Source organism: Bos javanicus, chromosome 8 (assembly GCF_032452875.1).
Source record: "Bos javanicus breed banteng chromosome 8, ARS-OSU_banteng_1.0, whole genome shotgun sequence".
NCBI lineage: Eukaryota > Metazoa > Chordata > Mammalia > Artiodactyla > Bovidae > Bos > Bos javanicus.
In genome coordinates this window covers 101,748,233-101,768,309 of record NC_083875.1, presented here as the reverse complement: position 1 = coordinate 101,768,309, position 20,077 = coordinate 101,748,233, and the positions used below count along the sequence as shown (strand labels likewise).

Below are 20,077 nucleotides of genomic sequence, written 5' to 3'. Positions count from 1 at the left end.
AGAAAGGAGAAAAAGATAAAGAGAATGTTTTCTTATTAAAAGTTAGCCATTAATCAAACACATAGAAGAACATTCATGTTAGGTGGGAATGCTGCACTCCTGATGCTTCCTCAGTTAGTTTTATGTTCCTGGCCTCCTTGTCCTTTAATGTGTTCTCCCCAGAGGACCTGGAATGAATTCTGTGTATTGTAAATTTGAAAAAGAGTAAGTTGGCATAAGCCTGCAGGAATGAGCTGCCCCACGAGTAGCAGGCCTTCTCGTCTGCTTCTCTGTGTCATGCATCTTTTCCAAGCAGGTCCACAGCCGTGCAGAACCCTGGCCCGTCCAGTATAATCTGGGGCAGGGAAGGTACTCTGCCGAATTCAGGTGTTTATTTAACAAGCTCACCTGACTCTCAGACCAAGCTTCTTTCTCCAACTTAGTTTCAATATCAGAGGTAATGTTTTGGTATGTGTTTTTATTTCTTATTTTACCAGGGCAGAGAAGAACATTAGAATTTATTAGGCCCCCTCAAAAACTCTAATAATGATTATTTAATCATTATTAATAATCAAGCTACTTACATTATTTATACTTGCAAATAATAACAATCTAGTTTAGGATATTTTACTCTATTTTTTTTTTCTACTGTGTATTTAAAGCTCATAGAAGAAAAGTAGAGTTACTGAACATTGTGTGCCAGGCACTAAATCACTTTTTAGAGAAAAATATGATACTGTCACTGACCTTGAGAAGCTTCCAGTATAATAGAGTGTACTAGACTTGCAGATAATTTCAGTACAACGTTGTCAGTGCCAGGAGAGTATGCCGAGTGCTGAGGAAACAAAAAGGAGAGGCACTTTGCTGGCTTGGAAGTAGAGTGCGCAGTTACATAAGGCCTGTTATAGAAAATGCCTGAGAACTAAAAGGTAAGTACTAAGAAATGAGTTGAGTGTTGACTTAGCAACTGAACAACAACAAAGTAAGAAGTGATCTTATTAAGAAAGGATGGAGACAGGTAGGGTTTGGGGGCCTAGGAGAGGATTAGTAGCAGAGGAGGGGTATGTGGACAGTCACAGAGAAATGAAGTAGAATGGAATGTGCCTCTTAGATGTCAGGAACTGTCCTTGGTGTTTATAACACCTTATAACAATATTCGTAGTAGATATATTAATCCATATTTTACACATGAGAAAACTGAGGCCTCATCAGAATTGGGATTGAAACTCTGATTTGATGCCAAAGTTCTTTCCTTTATTACCATTCAGCTTCCTACCCAGCACCATGTTAAGGCCATTGACCAGGATAGTGGTTCAGTTTAATACTGATACATTTCAAAGAACTTTAACAGTTAAGATCGTATTACAAGAAAGCATTTTAATCAACATTAAGTTGCCCTGAACAATGCAAATTAATGTTTTCATTAGAACTTCAAAACGAAGAAGTTTCTTTGACTCTTCAAGAAGAAAGCCCTATTGTTTGTAATAATAAAACCCTAGAGAAAACAAATCAGGAAAGGAGAGCAGATAATGTCATCGAAATTCCAGCATCAGGTATATATTATGCTTTTTTAAATGCCCTCAAATTAAGTAAATTTGAAAGCTCATATATTAAAATGTTTCAAGATGGTAATGTGTTTCTAAAATTTAGGTGTCTGGAATATACCTTGTTTTCCATGTAATTTTCTTCACTTGTTTCAGATATTTCTTCGTTCGAGTCTTACTTTCAAGTTATTTCCAAACTCAGAATGCCTTATTTACTGCCTCTGCCCTCCCTAACTTGCCCTACTCTGGTCCACTAAGTATTATTTCTTCTTTCATTTAACTTGCTGATTTCCTGCATTCACCAGAGAGGAGCAAACTGCAGCTCCTCAAACTCTGACTCTTCTGCCCACTCTGGAAAAATAAACCATTAATGGTTGCTCTCTCTGTTCTCTTACCCACCATCAGGGTGGTTTTATTGATTCCTATACTGATTAAAATGATTTGTTCTGCTGTAAAGAAAACTGTTCTTTACACTGACTCCCAAAGAACAGCCTGCTTAAGAACACCATGCTCACTGTGAAAATCAATAAGGAAATAGATGCTAGTTCTTTAGTATCATTTCGTCTTTTAGTTAAATTTCATTTATGACCTTTATATGATAATACAAATCTTTAAATACTGATCTAGTGAAAACTAAAAATAATTTGTCACTGTTATAAATGTGTTCAGCTTAAGTTTATAAGCTAATAGTGGAGGGAAAATAAAAAATAGTATGTGATTCTCTTTATATGGCTCCTCATACCTTCCCTGCCAAATTAATTTAAATAACAGGATAGCCATAACATTATACTTATTCTACAGAGGTGTTTTGTTTTGTTGTTGCTAGTTTATTTAGAATAAATACCCTAAAATAAGCTATTATACAATCTCATGATTTTTAACTCATGGGAATTTGGATGGAGTTCAGGTTTCCATGAAGTACCATGAATAATTGGTTTGTCAAAAAGAACATACCATCCTTACAAAAACACTACCTTTAATGTTTTCATTTTTGCAGATAGCCAGTGCCAAGCATATAGTCTCCTGGAAGCAGCAGCTTCTCCTATCTTAGAAAAACTTGTGTGCCTCTGTACTCTTCCTGCTGCTAACTGGAAATTTGCCACTGTCAGTTTTGACCAAACAAGGTTCCTCTTGAAAGAACAAGAAAAAATAATAAGTGATGCTATTTATCAAGGTGAGTGCAAATAAAAGTCACACAATTTAAAAGAATATGAATTTATGGATTATTAGAAAATGCAGAAATTAGTCACAGATGGAGGCATAACTATAGTCCAGCATATGGCACCCACAATCCAATGCTGGAATATCAGCTAAGCAAGGATAAAAAGGTAAAAAAATACAAATATTCCCTGATTTTCATGTTTGCACTATGCCACTTTGATTTTATGAAAGACCTGCATAAGTATATGTTTTCACTAACTGAAAGAAATCAAAGGGGATTTTCATTTGTATGAAAAACGGTATTTGCTTCTTTACTCCATTTCAGCTTATGAAAGTTTTCATAGGAATGCTCTGTTTTCAGATAGTGGGGGAAACTGGTATCTAGGATATACTACCCATAACTGTTCTTATTGACCTTGGGCAGCTACTTAAATATGTTAAGACTGTTTTCTCATCCATAAAATGAAAATCATAATGAACTTGTCTAATAGGGTTATTGTTATAAGTTCAATGAAATAAACAGATTATATACAGCTTGGCACCTAATAAGCACACAATAATAAATAGCATTTATTATTATTAAGCATTCTGATATATAGCCTAGAATTCTAATGGATATCCTATTTTAAATATGTTTTTGCTTACCTAGGTAAAAATGAGGAAAGAGAAATGACATTCAAGTATGCTGCTCTCTTACATCTTTTGGTAACAATTAGAGATGTCCTTTTAACCTGTAACTTGGACACAGCATTGGGTTGGTGTGAAAATTTTTTATTTCCTCTTTTCTTCTTATTAAAATGTTTACTTTTCTGAAAAATATGCTTTGTAAGAAATTATGTAGCTTCTTTATTCTACATTAAACATTATATACATCTTGACAAAATATAATGGATTATATATTTAATTCTCTTTATGTTCTTTAAAAGAAATTTTCTTATAACAACTACCATCACCTAGAAAAATAGGTTTAGGATTCTCTATTCTAGGCCTGAATTATAGACTCTTAATAGATTTGATTGTGTAATTATTATCATACCCTTGCTTTTTAATGTACGATGACACTTTGCCATATTCATTTTAGATCTTCATTGAATGTTTGTGACTTTGAATCTTTGCTAGATGAAATATAGCTAAATTATTAATACTAAGATCTTTTGCAATTATTTTCACTTGTGCATGTAAATTAGGATATGAATTACTTCAATATTAAAAATCAACCTATTTTGAATGTATTGAAAATTTTAAAGATTTTGGAAAATTTTTCTAAACTATTAAAATCCTTAAAGTATCTATCTAACTACATTACTGCTCTCTAGACCCCTTACTGCAAGCTGTTTGGACTTGTTTAGTAATGATGTATTTATAGGATTATGTTTTATAACTTAAGTTTCTAGAATCCATTTGGCGGTGCAATGGTTGAGACTCTGTGCTTCAGCTGCAAGGGGGCACAGGTTCAATACCTAGTTGGGGGAGCTAGAATCCTACATGCACATGCCCTGCAGTATGGCCCTCTGTACCCCCCCAAAAAACCATTATACATAACGTGAAAATAATTTTTCTCTGATCTGTAACCCAGACATTTTCTCTTATATATGACCCAGACAAATAGTATTCTTTAAACCAAGGTTTTGTTAAGTATTGGGCAGCAGCAAGTTATAATTGTACTCCCTCTACAATACTGGGAGTTATAATACTTGCCCAAATATTATATTAGTACAACAAACTGTGGAAAATTCTTAAAGAGATGGGAGTACCAGACCATCTTACCTGTCTTCTGAGAAACCTGTATGCGAGTCAAGAAACAGGGTGCTCAGGGCCGGTGCACTGGGATGACCCTGAGGGATGGGATGGGGAGGGACGGGGGAGAGGGGTTCAGGATGGGGAACACATGTACACCCGTGGCTGATTCATGTCAATGTATGGCAAATCACTACAATATTGCAACGTAATTAGCCTCCAATTAAAATTAATTAATTAATGTAAAAAAAGAGTTAGAGCCTTACATGGAACAACTGACAGGTTCAAAACTGAGAAAAGAGTACGACAAGGCTGTGTATTGTCACCCTGATTATTTAACTTTTATCCAGAGTACATCATGCAAATTGCTAGGCTGGATGAATCACAAGCTGGAGTCAAGATTGCTGGGAGAAATATCCACAACCTCAGATATGCAGATGATACCATTTTAATGGCAGAAAGTGAGCAGGAACTAAAGAACCTCTTGATGAGGGTAATAGAGGAGAGTGAAAAAGCTGGCTTGAAATTCAACATTAAAAAAACTAAGACCATGACAACGGGTCCCATCACTTCATAGGAAATAAAAGGGGAAAAAGTGGAAGCAGTGACAGATTTTACTTTCTTGGGTTCCAAAATCACTGCACATGGTGACTGCAGCCATGAAATTAAAAAGTGCTTGCTCCTTGGAAGGAAAGCTATGACAAACCTAAACAGCATATTAAAAAACAGAGACATCACTTTGCCAACAAAATTCTGCATAGTCAAAGCTATGGTTTTTCTAGTAGTCATGTATGGATGTGAGAGTTGGTCCATAAAGAAGGTTGAGTGCTGAAGAAGCGATGTTTTTGAATTGCGGTGCTGGAGAAGACTCTTAAGAGTTCCTTGGACTGCAAGGAGATCAAACCAGTCAATCCTAAAGAGAATCAACCTTGAATGTTCATTGGAAGGACTGATACTGAAGCCGAAGCTCCAATACTTTAGCCAACTGATGCAAAGAGCTGACTCATTGGAAAAGACCCTAGTGCTGGGAAAGATTGAGGGCAGGAGGAGAAGGGAGAGTATGAGATGGTTAGATAACATCACTAAATCAACAGACATGAATTTGAGCAAACTTTGGAAGATAGTGGAGGACAGAGGAGCCTGGCATACTGCAGTCCATGGAGTTGCAAAGTCAGATGTAACTTAGTGACTGAACAACAATAACCTTTAGAAAGCCCAACATGACACTCTCCCTTTCTTCTCCAGGTAAAGCATTTGAATGTTGATGCTGGGTCAAGTTGTCTTGTCTCTATTATCAGACAACGATAGCCCTAGTTTACAGGACCTGAAACTAATATAATGGCATAGTGTCACATGCTGTTCTGTTTAGTCTCCTGTCTTCGTTATACTTTTCAGCTTCCATAAAAGATTGTCAGTCTTACCAACAACTAGGCTAACTGTTAAAGCAAAATAGTAAGACAGAATATCAGAATCTAGAATATCTGGGCTCCCAGGGAGAGTACAGGGAAAGGCATGGCAACCCATTCCAGTATTCTTGCTTGGAGAATCCCCACAGACAGAGGAGCCTGGTGGGCTACAGTCTATAGGGTAGCAAAGAGTCAGACACAACTGAAGCGACTTAGCATGCCAGCACACAGGGAGAGTACAGTTGTGGCTCACTCCTGCTCAGTACAGTTCAGTCGCTCAGTCGCATCCGACTCTTTGCAACTCCATGAACTGCAGCATGCCAGGCCTCCCTGTCCATCACCAACACCCAGAGTTTACCCAAACCCATGACCATTGAGTTGGTGATGCCATCCAACCATCTCATCCTCTGTCGTCCCCTTCTCTTCCTGCCCTCAATCTTTCCCAGCATCAGGGTCTTTTCCAATGAGTCAGCTCTTTGCATGAGGTGGCCAAAGTATTGTAGTTTCAGCTTCAACATCAGTCCTTCCAATGAACCCCCAGGACCTATCTCCTTTAGGATGGACTGGTTGGATCTCCTTGCAGTCCAAGGGACTCTCAAGAGTCTTCTCCAACGCTACAGTTCAAAAGCATCAATTCTTCGGCACTCAGCTTTCTTTATAGTCCAACTCTCACATCCACACATGACTACTGGAAAAACCATAGCCTTGACTAGACAGACCTTTGTTGAAAAAGTAATGTCTCTGCTTTTTAACATGCTATCTAGGTTGGTCGTAACTTTCCTTCCAAGGAGCAAGTGTCTTTTAATTTCATGGCTGCAGTCACCATCTGCAGTGATTTTGGAACCTGCTCAATACTTAGCAAAATCTTGAATTAGAGAAATAAGATTTATGGAGGGTTGATTAAAGTGTATTCACCTTTAAGTACTCTACATTTTGCCTTAAGATTATATGAGACCATTGAGAGCTATATACTCTTGAATTTTTTTTGTTACTCAAAGAAATGCATTTACTAAATCAAACTTTGACATTACTATTTGGCTACCTTGAGGAATACTCATAAAAGTAAAATCTTTGTTGGAAAAATGTAACTTCTTAAACCCTAGCTACCAAGCCATGATGAATAACCTTGCTGGCTTGGATATTTTTAGTGGAAGGCTTTCTCACTCTTCTAAACCTCTCAAAATCAAAGAGCAAGTTAGGTTGACCTCCTTTCTTCTTCTGTGAATAGTGGCAGCAGAAGAAAGGTCCATATGGTCTGGCTGCCTACCCTGGACCCAGATTCTGTATTTTCCCTCAACTTCCAGTTTGTGTGTCTCTCCCAAGCTAGCAAAGTAATGAGTTTTAGGGTTAAAGGTTTAACGTTTCACTTCTGGGCTTTAACCCAGAAATAAATGTGGTATTGTGTAATGGGTACTGTAATAGAGATACATAGTAACAGCACAAAGGATGGTGGTGACTGTTACGCTTTCAAGGGGAACATTTTCTGTAAATGAGTAAGAGTTTGCCAAGTAAATAAAGTATGAAAAGGTATTGTTGGCAGAATTAAGAGCCCAGAAAAATGATTCAGTGAGTGTGTGACAAACAGTTCCATGTGGCTAAATTGAAGAGTACAAGGTGGAAAACCATGAGAGCTAAGCCACAAGAAATAAGAAAGAGCCAAATCATGAAAAGCCTTTTTAGCTACAAAAAAGACTTCAGTCACTATTCTGTAAATGATAGGGAACCACTGGAACAGGGAAGCGACTGGACTAAGTTTTTCTTTCAGGTTACATCTACTGGCAGTACGGAGAATCAGTGGGAAGCTTTGAGATTAGGAAGCAGAAAGAACATAAGTCAACCTCTAAATTGCCCATTATTCTAGCTGTATTAATATAAAATTAGAATATGTACACAATATAAAAATGAGAACATGAGCATTATACTTTTTATTTATTATTATATTTATTGCCCAAATATTCACTGAATAGCTGATCTACATAAGTTACTCTGCCAGGTCTCTACTCCAGTAATTCACAAAATTCATTGTGTAGCAGAATTGCTAGGAGAAGTCTTTAGACATAGGAACCCCTGAGACTTAATCTAGATTTCTTGAATATGAACTTTCAAGGATAGGTCTCAAGACTCTGTGTTTACAGTTGCTTTTAGAGAGTTTGAATTTAGGCACTGCTGTTTTAGCAGCTACATAAATTAATTATCATCTATAAATATGGATTATGAGAGCTTATAGACTAATGAGGTTGTTAAGCCATATACACAAATAACCAGAAATCAAGTGCAAAAGCTGTGTCGATGCCATAACAAGAAACTCTCAGTGAAATGTATTACCACAGGACTTCTTGGCAAGTAAGTGTAGATTCTAGGGTTTAAGAAGAAGGCAGTAGCATTTAATAAGTTAAAAAGCAGAAAAGGATGGGGAATATTCAAAGAATTCGTAGAGTGTATCCAGTGATATTGGTATTACATAGCTTAAAAACAGACATTTGGTATGCATTTCTCAGCTTTGCTTAATTTTAAGGGGATCATTCCGACCCAGAGATTGAACCTGGGTCTCCTGCAATGTGTTCAGATTCTTTACCATCCAAGCCACCAGGGAAGCCCAGTAAAGGAAAATGTAACTGTCTCTGCTATGACCCTTACTTCCCTTTTAGATTTTTACCATGGAGTTTCTAAAAGAACAAAAAGACATGCTTTTTTTCCTACTTTTGTTTTTAACAGGATATTTGTCAAATGCAAAAGATATCTACAAAAGTGTTTTTGGTTCCTGTTTGTATGACATTTGGCGACAACTGGAGATAGTACAGTTTATAAGGGGGAAAAAGCCTGAAATCAACTATAAGATAAGAGAATTGCAATGCCAGATACTACATTGGATGCAAAATGAACAGCAAATCAAGGTAAGTATTGAAATAAAGCAGATTACAACAATCAGCTCATATAAGAATTGTATGTAAGATAAAATGTTGCATTTAATTTGAAATTATGAAATAATGTAGTATATACAATTTGGTCCCTTGACAGTTTTCTCCCTAAGTAAGTTCGTCAGACAGAATCAAACCCAGAAAAAGGATCATTTGTGTCACTATTCATATGTCTTGAATTTAAAAAATACTTTCATTTTTATTATACATAGCTTTCTATGGATTGATTAGTCCTTCAAATCTCAAAAATTTTGTTTTCTGCTTGTAAGTTCATGAACATATACCTAACACAGACCCCTGATAATTAATTTTTAGATATTGAGCCATAATCTTCCATAATTCTTCTTTAAAGCACTTTGTTTATTTCTTGGATTATATTGGGAGTTTTTGCCCACTCTGCCTCAAGCATTGGACAAAAACTTTGCATAAATAAAGATTTAAGAAAAAATACCTTAAAAAATCTTTTCAAGCAGTAAAACATCTACATATGGCTGATTCATGTTGATATTTGACAGAAAACGCCAAAATTCTGTAAAGCAATCATCCTTCAATTAAAAAATAAATATTAAAAAAAAAACTTTACACTAAATCTGAAAACAAATTTGGCCTTTTCCTTCATTTTCCTGTACATCACTACTGTATCTCTATATCCCCAAACCTGTGGTTATTGGATAGCATAACCAACTCAGTGGACATGAATTTGTGCAAACTGGGAGACAGTGAAGGACAGGGAAACTGGGAGTGTGGCAGTCCACGCAGTCACAAAGAGTCAGACACGACCTAGCCACTGAACAACAACCAGAAATTTAAAATTGGGAGTGATAGCATCATGGCAGGACAAGATGCTCTCTTTGTCTCTCCCCTTCAATCTACAACCAGGAAAACATCCACAACTCAACAACTGGGCCTCTGCCCAACACACCAGGACACTAAAGAGTTCCACACACCTGCACATCTAAGGTGGGCGCAATGGAACACATGGAAGGGGTAGAACTGGAGGATCAGCATAGGCAGTGCCTGCAATTGTAGTCCCTGAACCATGGCAGCCGAGCCCACAGGCCCCAAGAAGACTGCAGCAGCAAGGGAGGCACCGCACCTGACTCCAGCCTAGACTTGCGGTGGCACCCACAGCCTCAGATAACTGGGCAGCAGGGGCAGTGAGGCCTGTGGCCCTGTACCTCCAGCTAGCTGCAGAGCCACCCACAACTCTGACGCCCCGTCCTCCACCTGCAGTGGGTGAGCCCAGAAACCTGCGAATATCAGACAAGGCAGAGGCGCACATGACCCCGGTTCCTCCTCCTGGTCTTCCCCCTCCTCCTGCAGTGGCAGAGCGTGTGACTCAGGGGATACCAGAGAGACCACCATCCTAGTACCGCAGGCAGTGACAGCAGTAACACCAGAAACAGCAAGGCATCAACAACCCTAGAGGCACAAGCAGTGATAACAAACGCACTGGGTGACAGCTCTGACATAGACATTGCAGGGTCAGCTCAGTTCAGTCGCTCAGGTGTGTCCGACTCTTTGCAACCCCATGAATCGCATCACGCCAGACCTCCCTGTCCATCACCAACTCCTGGAGTTTACTCAAACTCATGTCCATCGAGTTGGTGATGCCATCCAGCCATCTCCTCCTGTCCCCAATGCCAACCAGCATCAGAGTCTTTTCCAATGAGTCAATTCTTCGCATGAGGTGGCCAAAGTATTGGAGTTTCAGCTTCAGCATCAGTCCTTCCAAAGAACACCCAGGACTGATCTCCTTTAGAATGGACTGGTTGGATCTCCTTGCAGTCCAAGGGACTGTCAAGAGCCTTCTCCAACACCACAGTTCAAAAGCATCAATTCTTCGGCGCTCAGCTTTCTTCACAGTCCAACTCTCACATGCATACATGACCACTGGAAAAACCATAGCCTTGACTAGACAGAGCAAAGTAATGTCTCTGCTTTAAAATTTTTATTTATTATTTTTTTACTTTACAATATTGTAATGGTTCTGCCACACATGAACATGAATCCACCATGGGCGTACACGTGTTCCCCATCCTGAACCCCCCTCCCACCTCCCTCCCGGTATCATCCCTCCAGGTCATCCCAGTGCACAATATGTCTAGCTTGGTCATAACTTTCCCTCTCTGCTGCTGCTGCTGCCAAGTTGCTTCAGTCGCTAAGGGAAACGAAAAAACTTGTGCTGTAGTGCCACCTGCTGGAAAATAAGAGAAAGACTTCTATATACAATAGAGAAATGACAGCCTCTTCAATAAGTGGAGCTAGAAAAACTGGACAGCTACATGTAAAAGAATGAAATTAGAACACTCCTAACACTGTATAGAGAAAGAGATGGTTGGATTGCATCACCAACTCAATGGACATGAGTTTGAGTAAGCTCTGGGAATTGGTGATGGACAGGGAAGCCTGGCGTGCTGCAGTCCATGGGGTCGCAAAGAGTCAGACACGACTGAATGACTAAACTGAACTGAACTGAACACCATATACAAAAATAAACTGAAAATGGATTAAACACCTAAACGTAAGGCTGGAAACTATAAAAATCTTAGAGGAAAACATAGGCGGAACATTCTGACATAAATCACAGCAAGATCTTTTCTGAGCCACCTCCCAGAGTGATGAAAATAAAAACAAAAATAAATGGAATCTAATTAAACTTAGATGCTTTTACACACCTAAGGAAACTAAAAATAAAAAGAAATTCCACAGAATGGGAGAAAATATTTGCAAATGAAGTGACTGACAAGGGATTAATCTCCAAAATATATAAACAACTTATGCAGCTGAGTATTTTTTAAAAAAACAAACAATTATCTGAGAAGAAGAAGAAGAAATACAGAAGGTAGCAGAGTGTTTATTTAAAAGAATAACAGCTGAAGACTTCCCAAACTTGGGGAAGGAACTGGGTATACAAGTCCATGAAGCCAAGAGAATACCTAATTACCTCAATGCAAAAGGATCTTCTCCAAGATACTGTCAAAAGTCAATGAAAAGGAATTTTAAATGCAGCAGTGAGAAAAGAATGGCAACCCACAAAGGAATCCCTATTAGCTATCAGCAGATTTCTTAGCAGAAACTCCACAGACCAGGAAGAAGTAGAATAACAGCCTCAAAATACTGAAAGATAAAAACTGGCCTCCAAGAATACTTTATCCAACAAATTTATCATTCAGATATAAAGGATAAATAAGGGCTTTCCCATAAGGGAGAAGGAAATGGCAACCTACTTCAATATTCTTGCCTGGAGAATCCTATGGACAGTGGAGCCTGGAGGGCTGCTGTCCATAGGGTCGCACAGAGTCGGATACGACTGAAGTGACGTAGCATGCACGAATGCATTGGAGAAGGAAATGGCAACCCACTCCAATATTCTTGCCTGGAGAATCCCAGGGACACAGGAGCCTGGTGGGCAGCCGTCTGTGGGGTTGCACAGAGTAGGACACGACTGAAGCGACTTAGCAGCATACAAACAAAAGCTGAGGGATTTCATCAACACCTGGCCTGCCTTACAAGAAATATTGAAAGGACCTCTTCTATCAGAAACAAAAGGCAGAAGTACACAAAACTTTGAGTAAGGTGATAAACAGACAAACAATTAGAAAATTGCAACTGTATATCAGAATAGGTTTTTAAATACTTTATATAACATAATGGTTAAAAGGGAAAATATCAGAAAAAAACAATAGCTACTTCAATTTGGTAACAAACAGAATATAAAAAGGAATGAATTTGAGAAAACAAAAGCAAAAGGGGAAGAAGAACAGAATCCATATAGGCAAATGAAGATAAGATGCTATCAGCAGAAAAAGTACTATGTAAAATAGTACCCATGACATATCTTACACAAACATCATGGTAATCACCAAGCATAAATCTAGAATGGAGACACAAAACATAAGGAAGAGGAAACTGAAGAAAACATTATAGAAAACCACCAAACCAAAATGAAACATGAAGAAACAATGGAAACATAAAACAACCAGAAAACAAAAGCTAGAATGGCAGTACTAAGTCCCCATGTATCAGTAATCACCCTACGTGTAAATGGAGTGAGTTCACCAGTCTAAAGACACAAAGTGGCTGGATGCGTTTAAAAACAAGAGCAATTCAAACCTGTGTGGGTTAAATTTAGCACTTACAATATGGGCAGAGGCTACTTATATAGTCATCTATATTAGAATTCTTGAAGAATGCTAAGAATGCCCTGCCCCCAAATGTTTTCCTCATTGACATTTTATCTTCAGTTCAGTTCAGTTCAGTTGCTCAGTCGTGTCCGACTCTTTGCGACCCCATGGACTGCAGCACGCCAGGCCTCCCTGTCCATCACCAACTCTTAGGGTTTACTCAAACTCATGTCCATTGAGTCGGTGATGCCATCCAACCATCTCATCCTCTGTCGTCCCCTTCTCCTTCCACCTTCAAACTTTCCCAGCATCACGGTCTTTTCAAATGAGTCAGTTCTTCGCATCAGGTGGCCAAGTACTGGAGTTTCAGCTTCAGCATCAGTCCTTCCAATGAATACCCAGGACTGATCTCCTTTAGGATGGACTGGTTGGATCTCGCCATCCAAGGGACCCTCAAGAGTCTTCTCCAACACCGCAGTTCAAAAGCATCAATTCTTCGGCGCTCAGCTTTCTTTATAGTCCAACTCTCACATCCATTTGATCTTCCCAGAGTGTATTCCTTTGTGTTTAAGCAATGCTATCTTTTACAATGCAAATATTTACTTTGCCAACTTATTGTCATTAGTTTCATGTAACCAGTTGCTTGTTATTTTTGTCACTGTAGCAAAAGAATATTACAAAGCATAATCATTCAGATATATATGAAATTCTTATTTTTGATCAGGTGCTGGTTATAATAAGAATGGATTCAGATGGAGAAAAACATTTACTCATTAAAATCCTTAACAAAATAGAAGGTAGGGAGTTTTAAATTTTGCTTAATTTAATAACAAATGCTTGAACATATAAAAATGTATTGATCTAGCCAAGTTTTTAATTAAGATATTAGTAACATACTATAAAATTCATACTTTAAAATATATAGTTTGGTGGGATCTAATCAGTGTTTAAATCAATGTGGACTGTAAATCTGAAATGTAAATATACTATAATGTACTTATATATATATTATGATTATTATTACCAGTTGATACCTTTTATTGTTAAAGTTACTAATAATACAGACTATTTACAAACCTATGAGTAGGTTTCATTAAGGCAGCTTTTACAAATGAAGAAACTAAAATTCATAAAGTTGATGTATCATGCCAAAATCACAAGTTAAGTGAAGGAATCAGGATTTGAACCTAGGTCTCTCTTGTTCCATGGGGTTCTCAAGGCAAGAATACTGAAGTGGTTTGCCATTCCCTTCTCCAGGAGGCCTGGCATGCTGCGATTCATGGGGTCGCAAAGAGTTGGACACGACTGAGCGACTGATCTGATCTGATCTGATCTGATCTCTCTTGCTCCAGGGTCATTTTTCAACTCTTCTACACCAACTACTGCCCCCTCTGTCAACCCTTTCCATCTTGTGCTGTGGAACCCATTGCTAAAATAGAAACTCTGCTCCTTCTTCACCTCCTTGTTTTAAGTGAAACTCAACTTTCCCTAGATGATAATGCTTCCCCTGTATGCCTTTCATATAGAAGCTGATAACTTTCTCTCTGTATGTATATAAGAATGAGAAGGCCATTTTGTGTTTTCCATTATCCTTTCCAAAACTTTATTCCTCATCCTTTGAGGCTATGCCATATTGCCGTGTCATTCTCTATTACCCCACAATCATCCATGAACAGTTTTGCACCTGGCTCATGGTACTCTCTTTATTCCTGCCTGGTCCTGCCATTGAACTAGATGTCTTTAATGTGAATGATTCATTCGACACCCTGACCTTATAGTTTCATTGGTCTTCGTAACAAATATACTCATTCCTTGGCTTTGCTATCAAACTTTTGATAATGCAGAACTATCCTGCCTCTAACTTGAAACTCTCTGTCTATAGGTACCTCGGGCTCTTTCATGATCTTCAGCATTCTAAAGATGATAAACTTTCAACTCCTTTTTTCATTTCTTCTTCCATATTTGGTGATGGCCATCAGTTTAAGCAGTCTTGTCCTTCTATTGTACCTTCCATTTAAACTTCAGCTCTGAATCAGTCAAGATTTCATATCTCTATCCCTACACCCAAGATGTTGTGCATTATTGGAGAAAATCAAGTACATTGGTACCACTACAAAATCAGGCTCCCTGAACTTATATGGGCTTTTAATACTTTTCAGTAATCTTTGTATATGTTCTTAGCTTCCATACCTACCATACTAATGGCTATACCATACAGCCCTACCATGCCACTCATCCCCTCATTTTGAGAAGGGAATTATGCCTTCTACTTGGATGCAATCTCAAAAACAACAGAATGATCTCTGTTCATTTCCAAGGCAAACCATTCAATATCAGAGTAATCCAAGTCTATGCCCCAACCAGTAAAACTGAAGAAGCTGAAGTTGAACGGTTCTATGAAGACCTACAAGACCTTTTAGAACTAACACCCAAAAAAGATGTCCTTTTCATTATAGGGGACTGGAATGCAAAAGTAGGAAGTCAAGAAACACCTGGAGTAACAGGCAAATTTGGCCTTGGAATACGGAATGAAGCAGGGCAAAGACTAATAGAGTTTTGCCAAGAAAACGCACTGGTCATAACAAATACCCTTTTCCAACAACACAAGAGAAGACTCTATACATGGACACCACCAGATGGTCAACACCGAAATCAGATTGATTATATTCTTTGCAGCCAAAGATGGAGAAGCTCTATACAGTCAACAAAAACAAGACCAGGAGCTGACTGTGGCTCAGATCATGAACTCCTTATTGCTAAATTCAGACTGAAATTGAAGAAAGTAGGGAAAACCACTAGACCATTCAGGTATGACCTAAATCAAATCCTTTATGATTATACAGTGGAAGTGAGAAATAGATTTAAGGGACTAGATCTGATAGACAGAGTGCCTGATGAACTATGGAATGAGGTTCGTGACATTGTACAGGAGACAGGGATCAAGACCATCCCCATGGAAAAGAAATGCAAAAAAGCAAAATGGCTGTCTGGGGAGGCCTTACAAATAGCTGTGAAAAGAAGAGAAGTGAAAAGCAAAGGAGAAAAGGAAAGATATAAGCATATGAATGCAGAGTTCCAAAGAATAGCAAGAAGAGATAAGAAAGCCTTCCTCAGCGATCAATGCAAAGAAATAGAGGAAAACAACAGAATGGGAAAGACTAGAGATCTCTTCAAGAAAATTAGAGATACCAAGGGAACATTTCATGCAAAGATGGGCTCGATAAAGGACAGAAATGGTATGGACCTAACAGAAGCAGAAGATATTAAGAAGAGATGGCAAGAATACACAGAAGAACTGTACAAAAAAGATCTTCACAACCCAGATAATCACGATGGTGTGATCACTGACCTAGAGCCAGACATCCTGGAATGTGAAGTCAAGTGGGCCTTAGAAAGCATTACTACAAACAAAGCTAGTGGAGGTGATGGAATTCCAGTTGAGCTACTTCAAAACCTGAAAGATGATGCTATGAAAGTGCTGCACTCAATATGCCAGCAAATTTGGAAAACTCAGCAATGGCCACAGGACTGGAAAAGGTCAGTTTTCATTCCAATCCCAAAGAAAGGCAATGCCAAAGAATGCTCAAACTACCGCACAATTGCACTCATCTCACACGCTAGTAAAGTAATGCTCAAAATTCCCCCACTACTAAAGTAATGCTCAAAATTCTCCAAGCCAAGCTTCAGCAATATGTGAACTGTAAACTTCCAGATGTTCAAGCTGGTTTTAGAAAAGGCAGAGGAACCAGAGATCAAATTGCCAACATCCACTGGATCATCGAAAAAGCAAGAGAGTTCCAGAGAAACATCTATTTCTGCTTTATTGACTATGCCAAAGCCTTTGACTGTGTGGATCACAATAAACTGTGGACAATTCTGAAAGAGATGACCTGACCAGACCACCTGACCTACTTCTTGAGAAACCTATATGCAGGTCAGGAAGCAACAGTTAGAACTGGACATGGAACAACAGACTGGTTCCAAATAAGAAAAGGAGTACGTCAAGGCTGTATATTGTCACCCTGCTTATTTAACTTATATGCAGAGTACATCATGAGAAATGCTGGGCTGGAAGAAGCACAAGCTGGAATCAAGATTGCCAGGAGAAATATCAATAACCTCAGATATGCAGATGACACCACCCTTATGGCAGAAAGTGAAGAGGAACTCAAAAGCCTCTTGATGAAAGTGAAAGAGGAGAGTGAAAAAGTTGGCTTAAAGCTCAACATTCAGAAAATTAAGATCATGGCATCTGGTCCCATCACTTCATGGGAAATAGGTGGGGAAACAGTGGAAACAGTGGCTGACTTTATTTTGGGGGGCTCCAAAATCACTGCAGATGGTGATTGCAGCCATGAAATTAAAAGATGTCTACTCCTTGGAAGGAAAGTTATGACCAACCTAGATAGCATTTTACAAAGCAGAGACATTACTTTGCCAACAAAGGTCTGTCTAGTCAAGGCTATGGTTTTTCCAGTAGTCATGCATGGATATGAGAGTTGGACTGTGAAGAAAGCTGAGCGCCGAAGAATTGATGCTTTTGAACTGTGGTGTTGGAGAAGACTCTTGAGAGTCTCTTCGACTGCAAGGAGATCCAACCAGTCCATTCTAAAGGAGATCAGTCCTGGGTGTTCATTGGAAGGACTGATGCTGAATCTGAAACTCCAACATTTTGGCCACCTTATGCGAAGAGTTGACTCATTGGAAAAGACCCTGATGCTGGGAGGGATTGGGGGCAGAAGGAGAAGAGGATGACAGAGGATGAGATGTTTGGACCGCATCACCAACTCGATGAACATGAGTTTGGGTAAACTCCGGGAGTTGGTGATGGACAGGGAGGCCTGGCGTGCTGCGATTCATAGGGTCGCAAAGAGTCGGACACGACTGAGCAACTGGACTGAACTGAACAAATTATAAAAGAGAAATAGTACTAACTTCCTTCTTATTATCACCAAAACTACTGTCATATAAAGTCAAGCAAACAAAAACATGAACTTATTAAACATTACTATATCACACCTTTGAGAACTCTACAGTTGACAAAAGTTCATGAATAGAGTGTAGAATTTATATGAACTGGAATTAGCTATTCTTAAACCAACTATGTCTACCAAAAATAAACGGTACATGTAGGTATAATAAATTTTAATATATTTTTTCAAAATATAACAAATAATGTAAGTAATTTAAATATAATTGAGAAGCATGAGTGAATCTACGAAACAGGTAGTATACAATAAGACCTCTTTTTCTTACACAGCAAGTAGAAAGGAAAAAAATTCCTATCATAGTGAAATATCATCTCTTGCTGTCTAGTTATATACAAAATTTTTGGCTAAAGGAAAGGTAAAATCTACCATAATTTTTCGCAAAGTAAAATGAACTACACAGAACTGGTGTGTTTCATTACTTTAGCATTAGGTTTTTAATCCATTTTATTATTTTATATAATAAATTCAGAATTTCCCTGCTTATAATCACACAGCATACACACACACCAGAAATAGTGCCCATGGCTCAAACTTTCTGATTTCCTAGACTTAGAAAAATAATCCTTGTTCACGGGCCTTTAATTTATTTTTATGGTAGTAAAATATATGACCTAAAAATAGATATGAAAATATACTGAAAAAAAAACTTTTCGTATTTCTCTTTTCTTCCCCCAACAGGTTTGACACTGATTGTCTTACATTCAAACAAAAGAAAAGACTTTCTGGAATCCGAAGGTGTTTTAAACAGGTGAAAATGTACTTGTTCATCTATGGGTAACAGACATACCAGATCCATAGGAAAAGCACAATTTCTCCTAGAACTTAAAAAAAAAAGTTTAATAACACCTGGAATTAATGTATGCCTTTGCCCTCTTCCTGAAAAATTCCTTAACTAAGTTCATTGCCTTATGTATTATTGTTGTCAGAATTTTTGCTTAATCTTTTTTTAATATCTCCAGATTATCATTTCTATTGGTAGTGTCGGTACAAGGAGTACCTCTTTAGACCTACCCTTATTTTTAACCAGTGTTTTTGTTCAGCATTACTTCTTACATTTTCTTCCTTCTTTTTGAGTTTCCTTCTCCTGTAGTACATCTTTTAGAAATTCTTTCAGTGAGAGCCTACTAATAATAAATTTAGTGTTGCTTGTCTAAAAATGTTTTTACTTTGCCTTACTTTATGTAGAAATTATTTCTAGATAGAAAGCAGCGGTAGAGAATTTTAATTATAGTAAATGCTATGTTGTATGAAATTTGAAGATGGGAAAGATAAACTCAAGATATTTAAGTATCCATCATTTGGTTGTTAAACTATTTATGAAGCCCATTGAGGAAAAAAAAAACATTTCAAAGTTGTCAGGTAATATTCAACTGTTAATATATAGATTATCAAAGATTAAAATCTCCCATCTGTAAGAAAATGAGATTGATTTCTCATGGTGATTTGTGTATTATTGATAAGAATCAGATAATAAAATAGGGTCCTTTGCATTTGAGGATGTGAAACAAGTCCACGGCTTTTTTATATTCTTTTTATATATTTTATATATAAATATTTTTTATATTTTTTTTAAAGTATGACCATCAAAAAGAAAGATGAAAAGACATTAGCACAATTGGAGAACAAATCAACAGGAAATACATGTGTCTTTCCAAGATAAGTGGGCATAGATTAGAGAAGAATTTCTATAAAATAGCCAAAGCAGTCGTCTTTTCGCATTCCAAGGGTATAATGATACAAGTCTAATTCTCTTTTCTCGGCTTTCTTTTGTCTTTAGTACAAGTTTCTGTGTAGTTGCACCCAATCAGTACATTGGAGCAGATTTCCCCTGGAGTAATTTCTCATTTGTGGTGGAATATAATTTTGTAGAAAACTCTTGTTGGACTGAACATTGTGAAAAATTGAATATTCCTTACATGGCCTTTAAAGTGATTCTTCCAGACACAGTTTTAAAGAGTAAGAATATAATTTAAATTCTTTTTTTTTGCTCCATGACCATAAAAATTTTCTGTTTTTTTTAATTTCTTATTTATGGAAAGAGAATAAGCTATAGCATTAGAAGACTAGAGTTCAAGCTCTAACTTCACCATCATCTGTGTGACCTTGAACAAAGACTTTAACTATCTCTGACCTCATATTCCTCTTTTGAAACTAACCTTTACTGATTCCATTTGTCTTCATTGCTTTAACTTCTAAATTTTACTTATAATAACA

At 37.8% G+C, this 20,077-nt stretch overlaps 1 protein-coding gene and 1 long non-coding RNA gene across 2 annotated transcripts in view; one reads left to right on the top strand and one right to left on the bottom strand.

Annotated features, from left to right (window-relative positions):
* Window positions 1-20,077, top strand: part of SHOC1 (shortage in chiasmata 1) — an 82,413-nt gene that overhangs the window by 35,769 nt on the left and 26,567 nt on the right. Inside the window, 7 exon segments of the mRNA XM_061426487.1 lie at window positions 1,407-1,532; window positions 2,521-2,697; window positions 3,334-3,438; window positions 8,543-8,721; window positions 13,597-13,669; window positions 18,542-18,611; window positions 19,641-19,819. Coding sequence (XP_061282471.1) covers window positions 1,407-1,532; window positions 2,521-2,697; window positions 3,334-3,438; window positions 8,543-8,721; window positions 13,597-13,669; window positions 18,542-18,611; window positions 19,641-19,819 — 909 coding nt within the window.
* Window positions 1-20,077, bottom strand: part of LOC133253159 (uncharacterized) — a 101,607-nt gene that overhangs the window by 58,854 nt on the left and 22,676 nt on the right. The gene's annotated exons all lie outside the window — the stretch shown is intronic.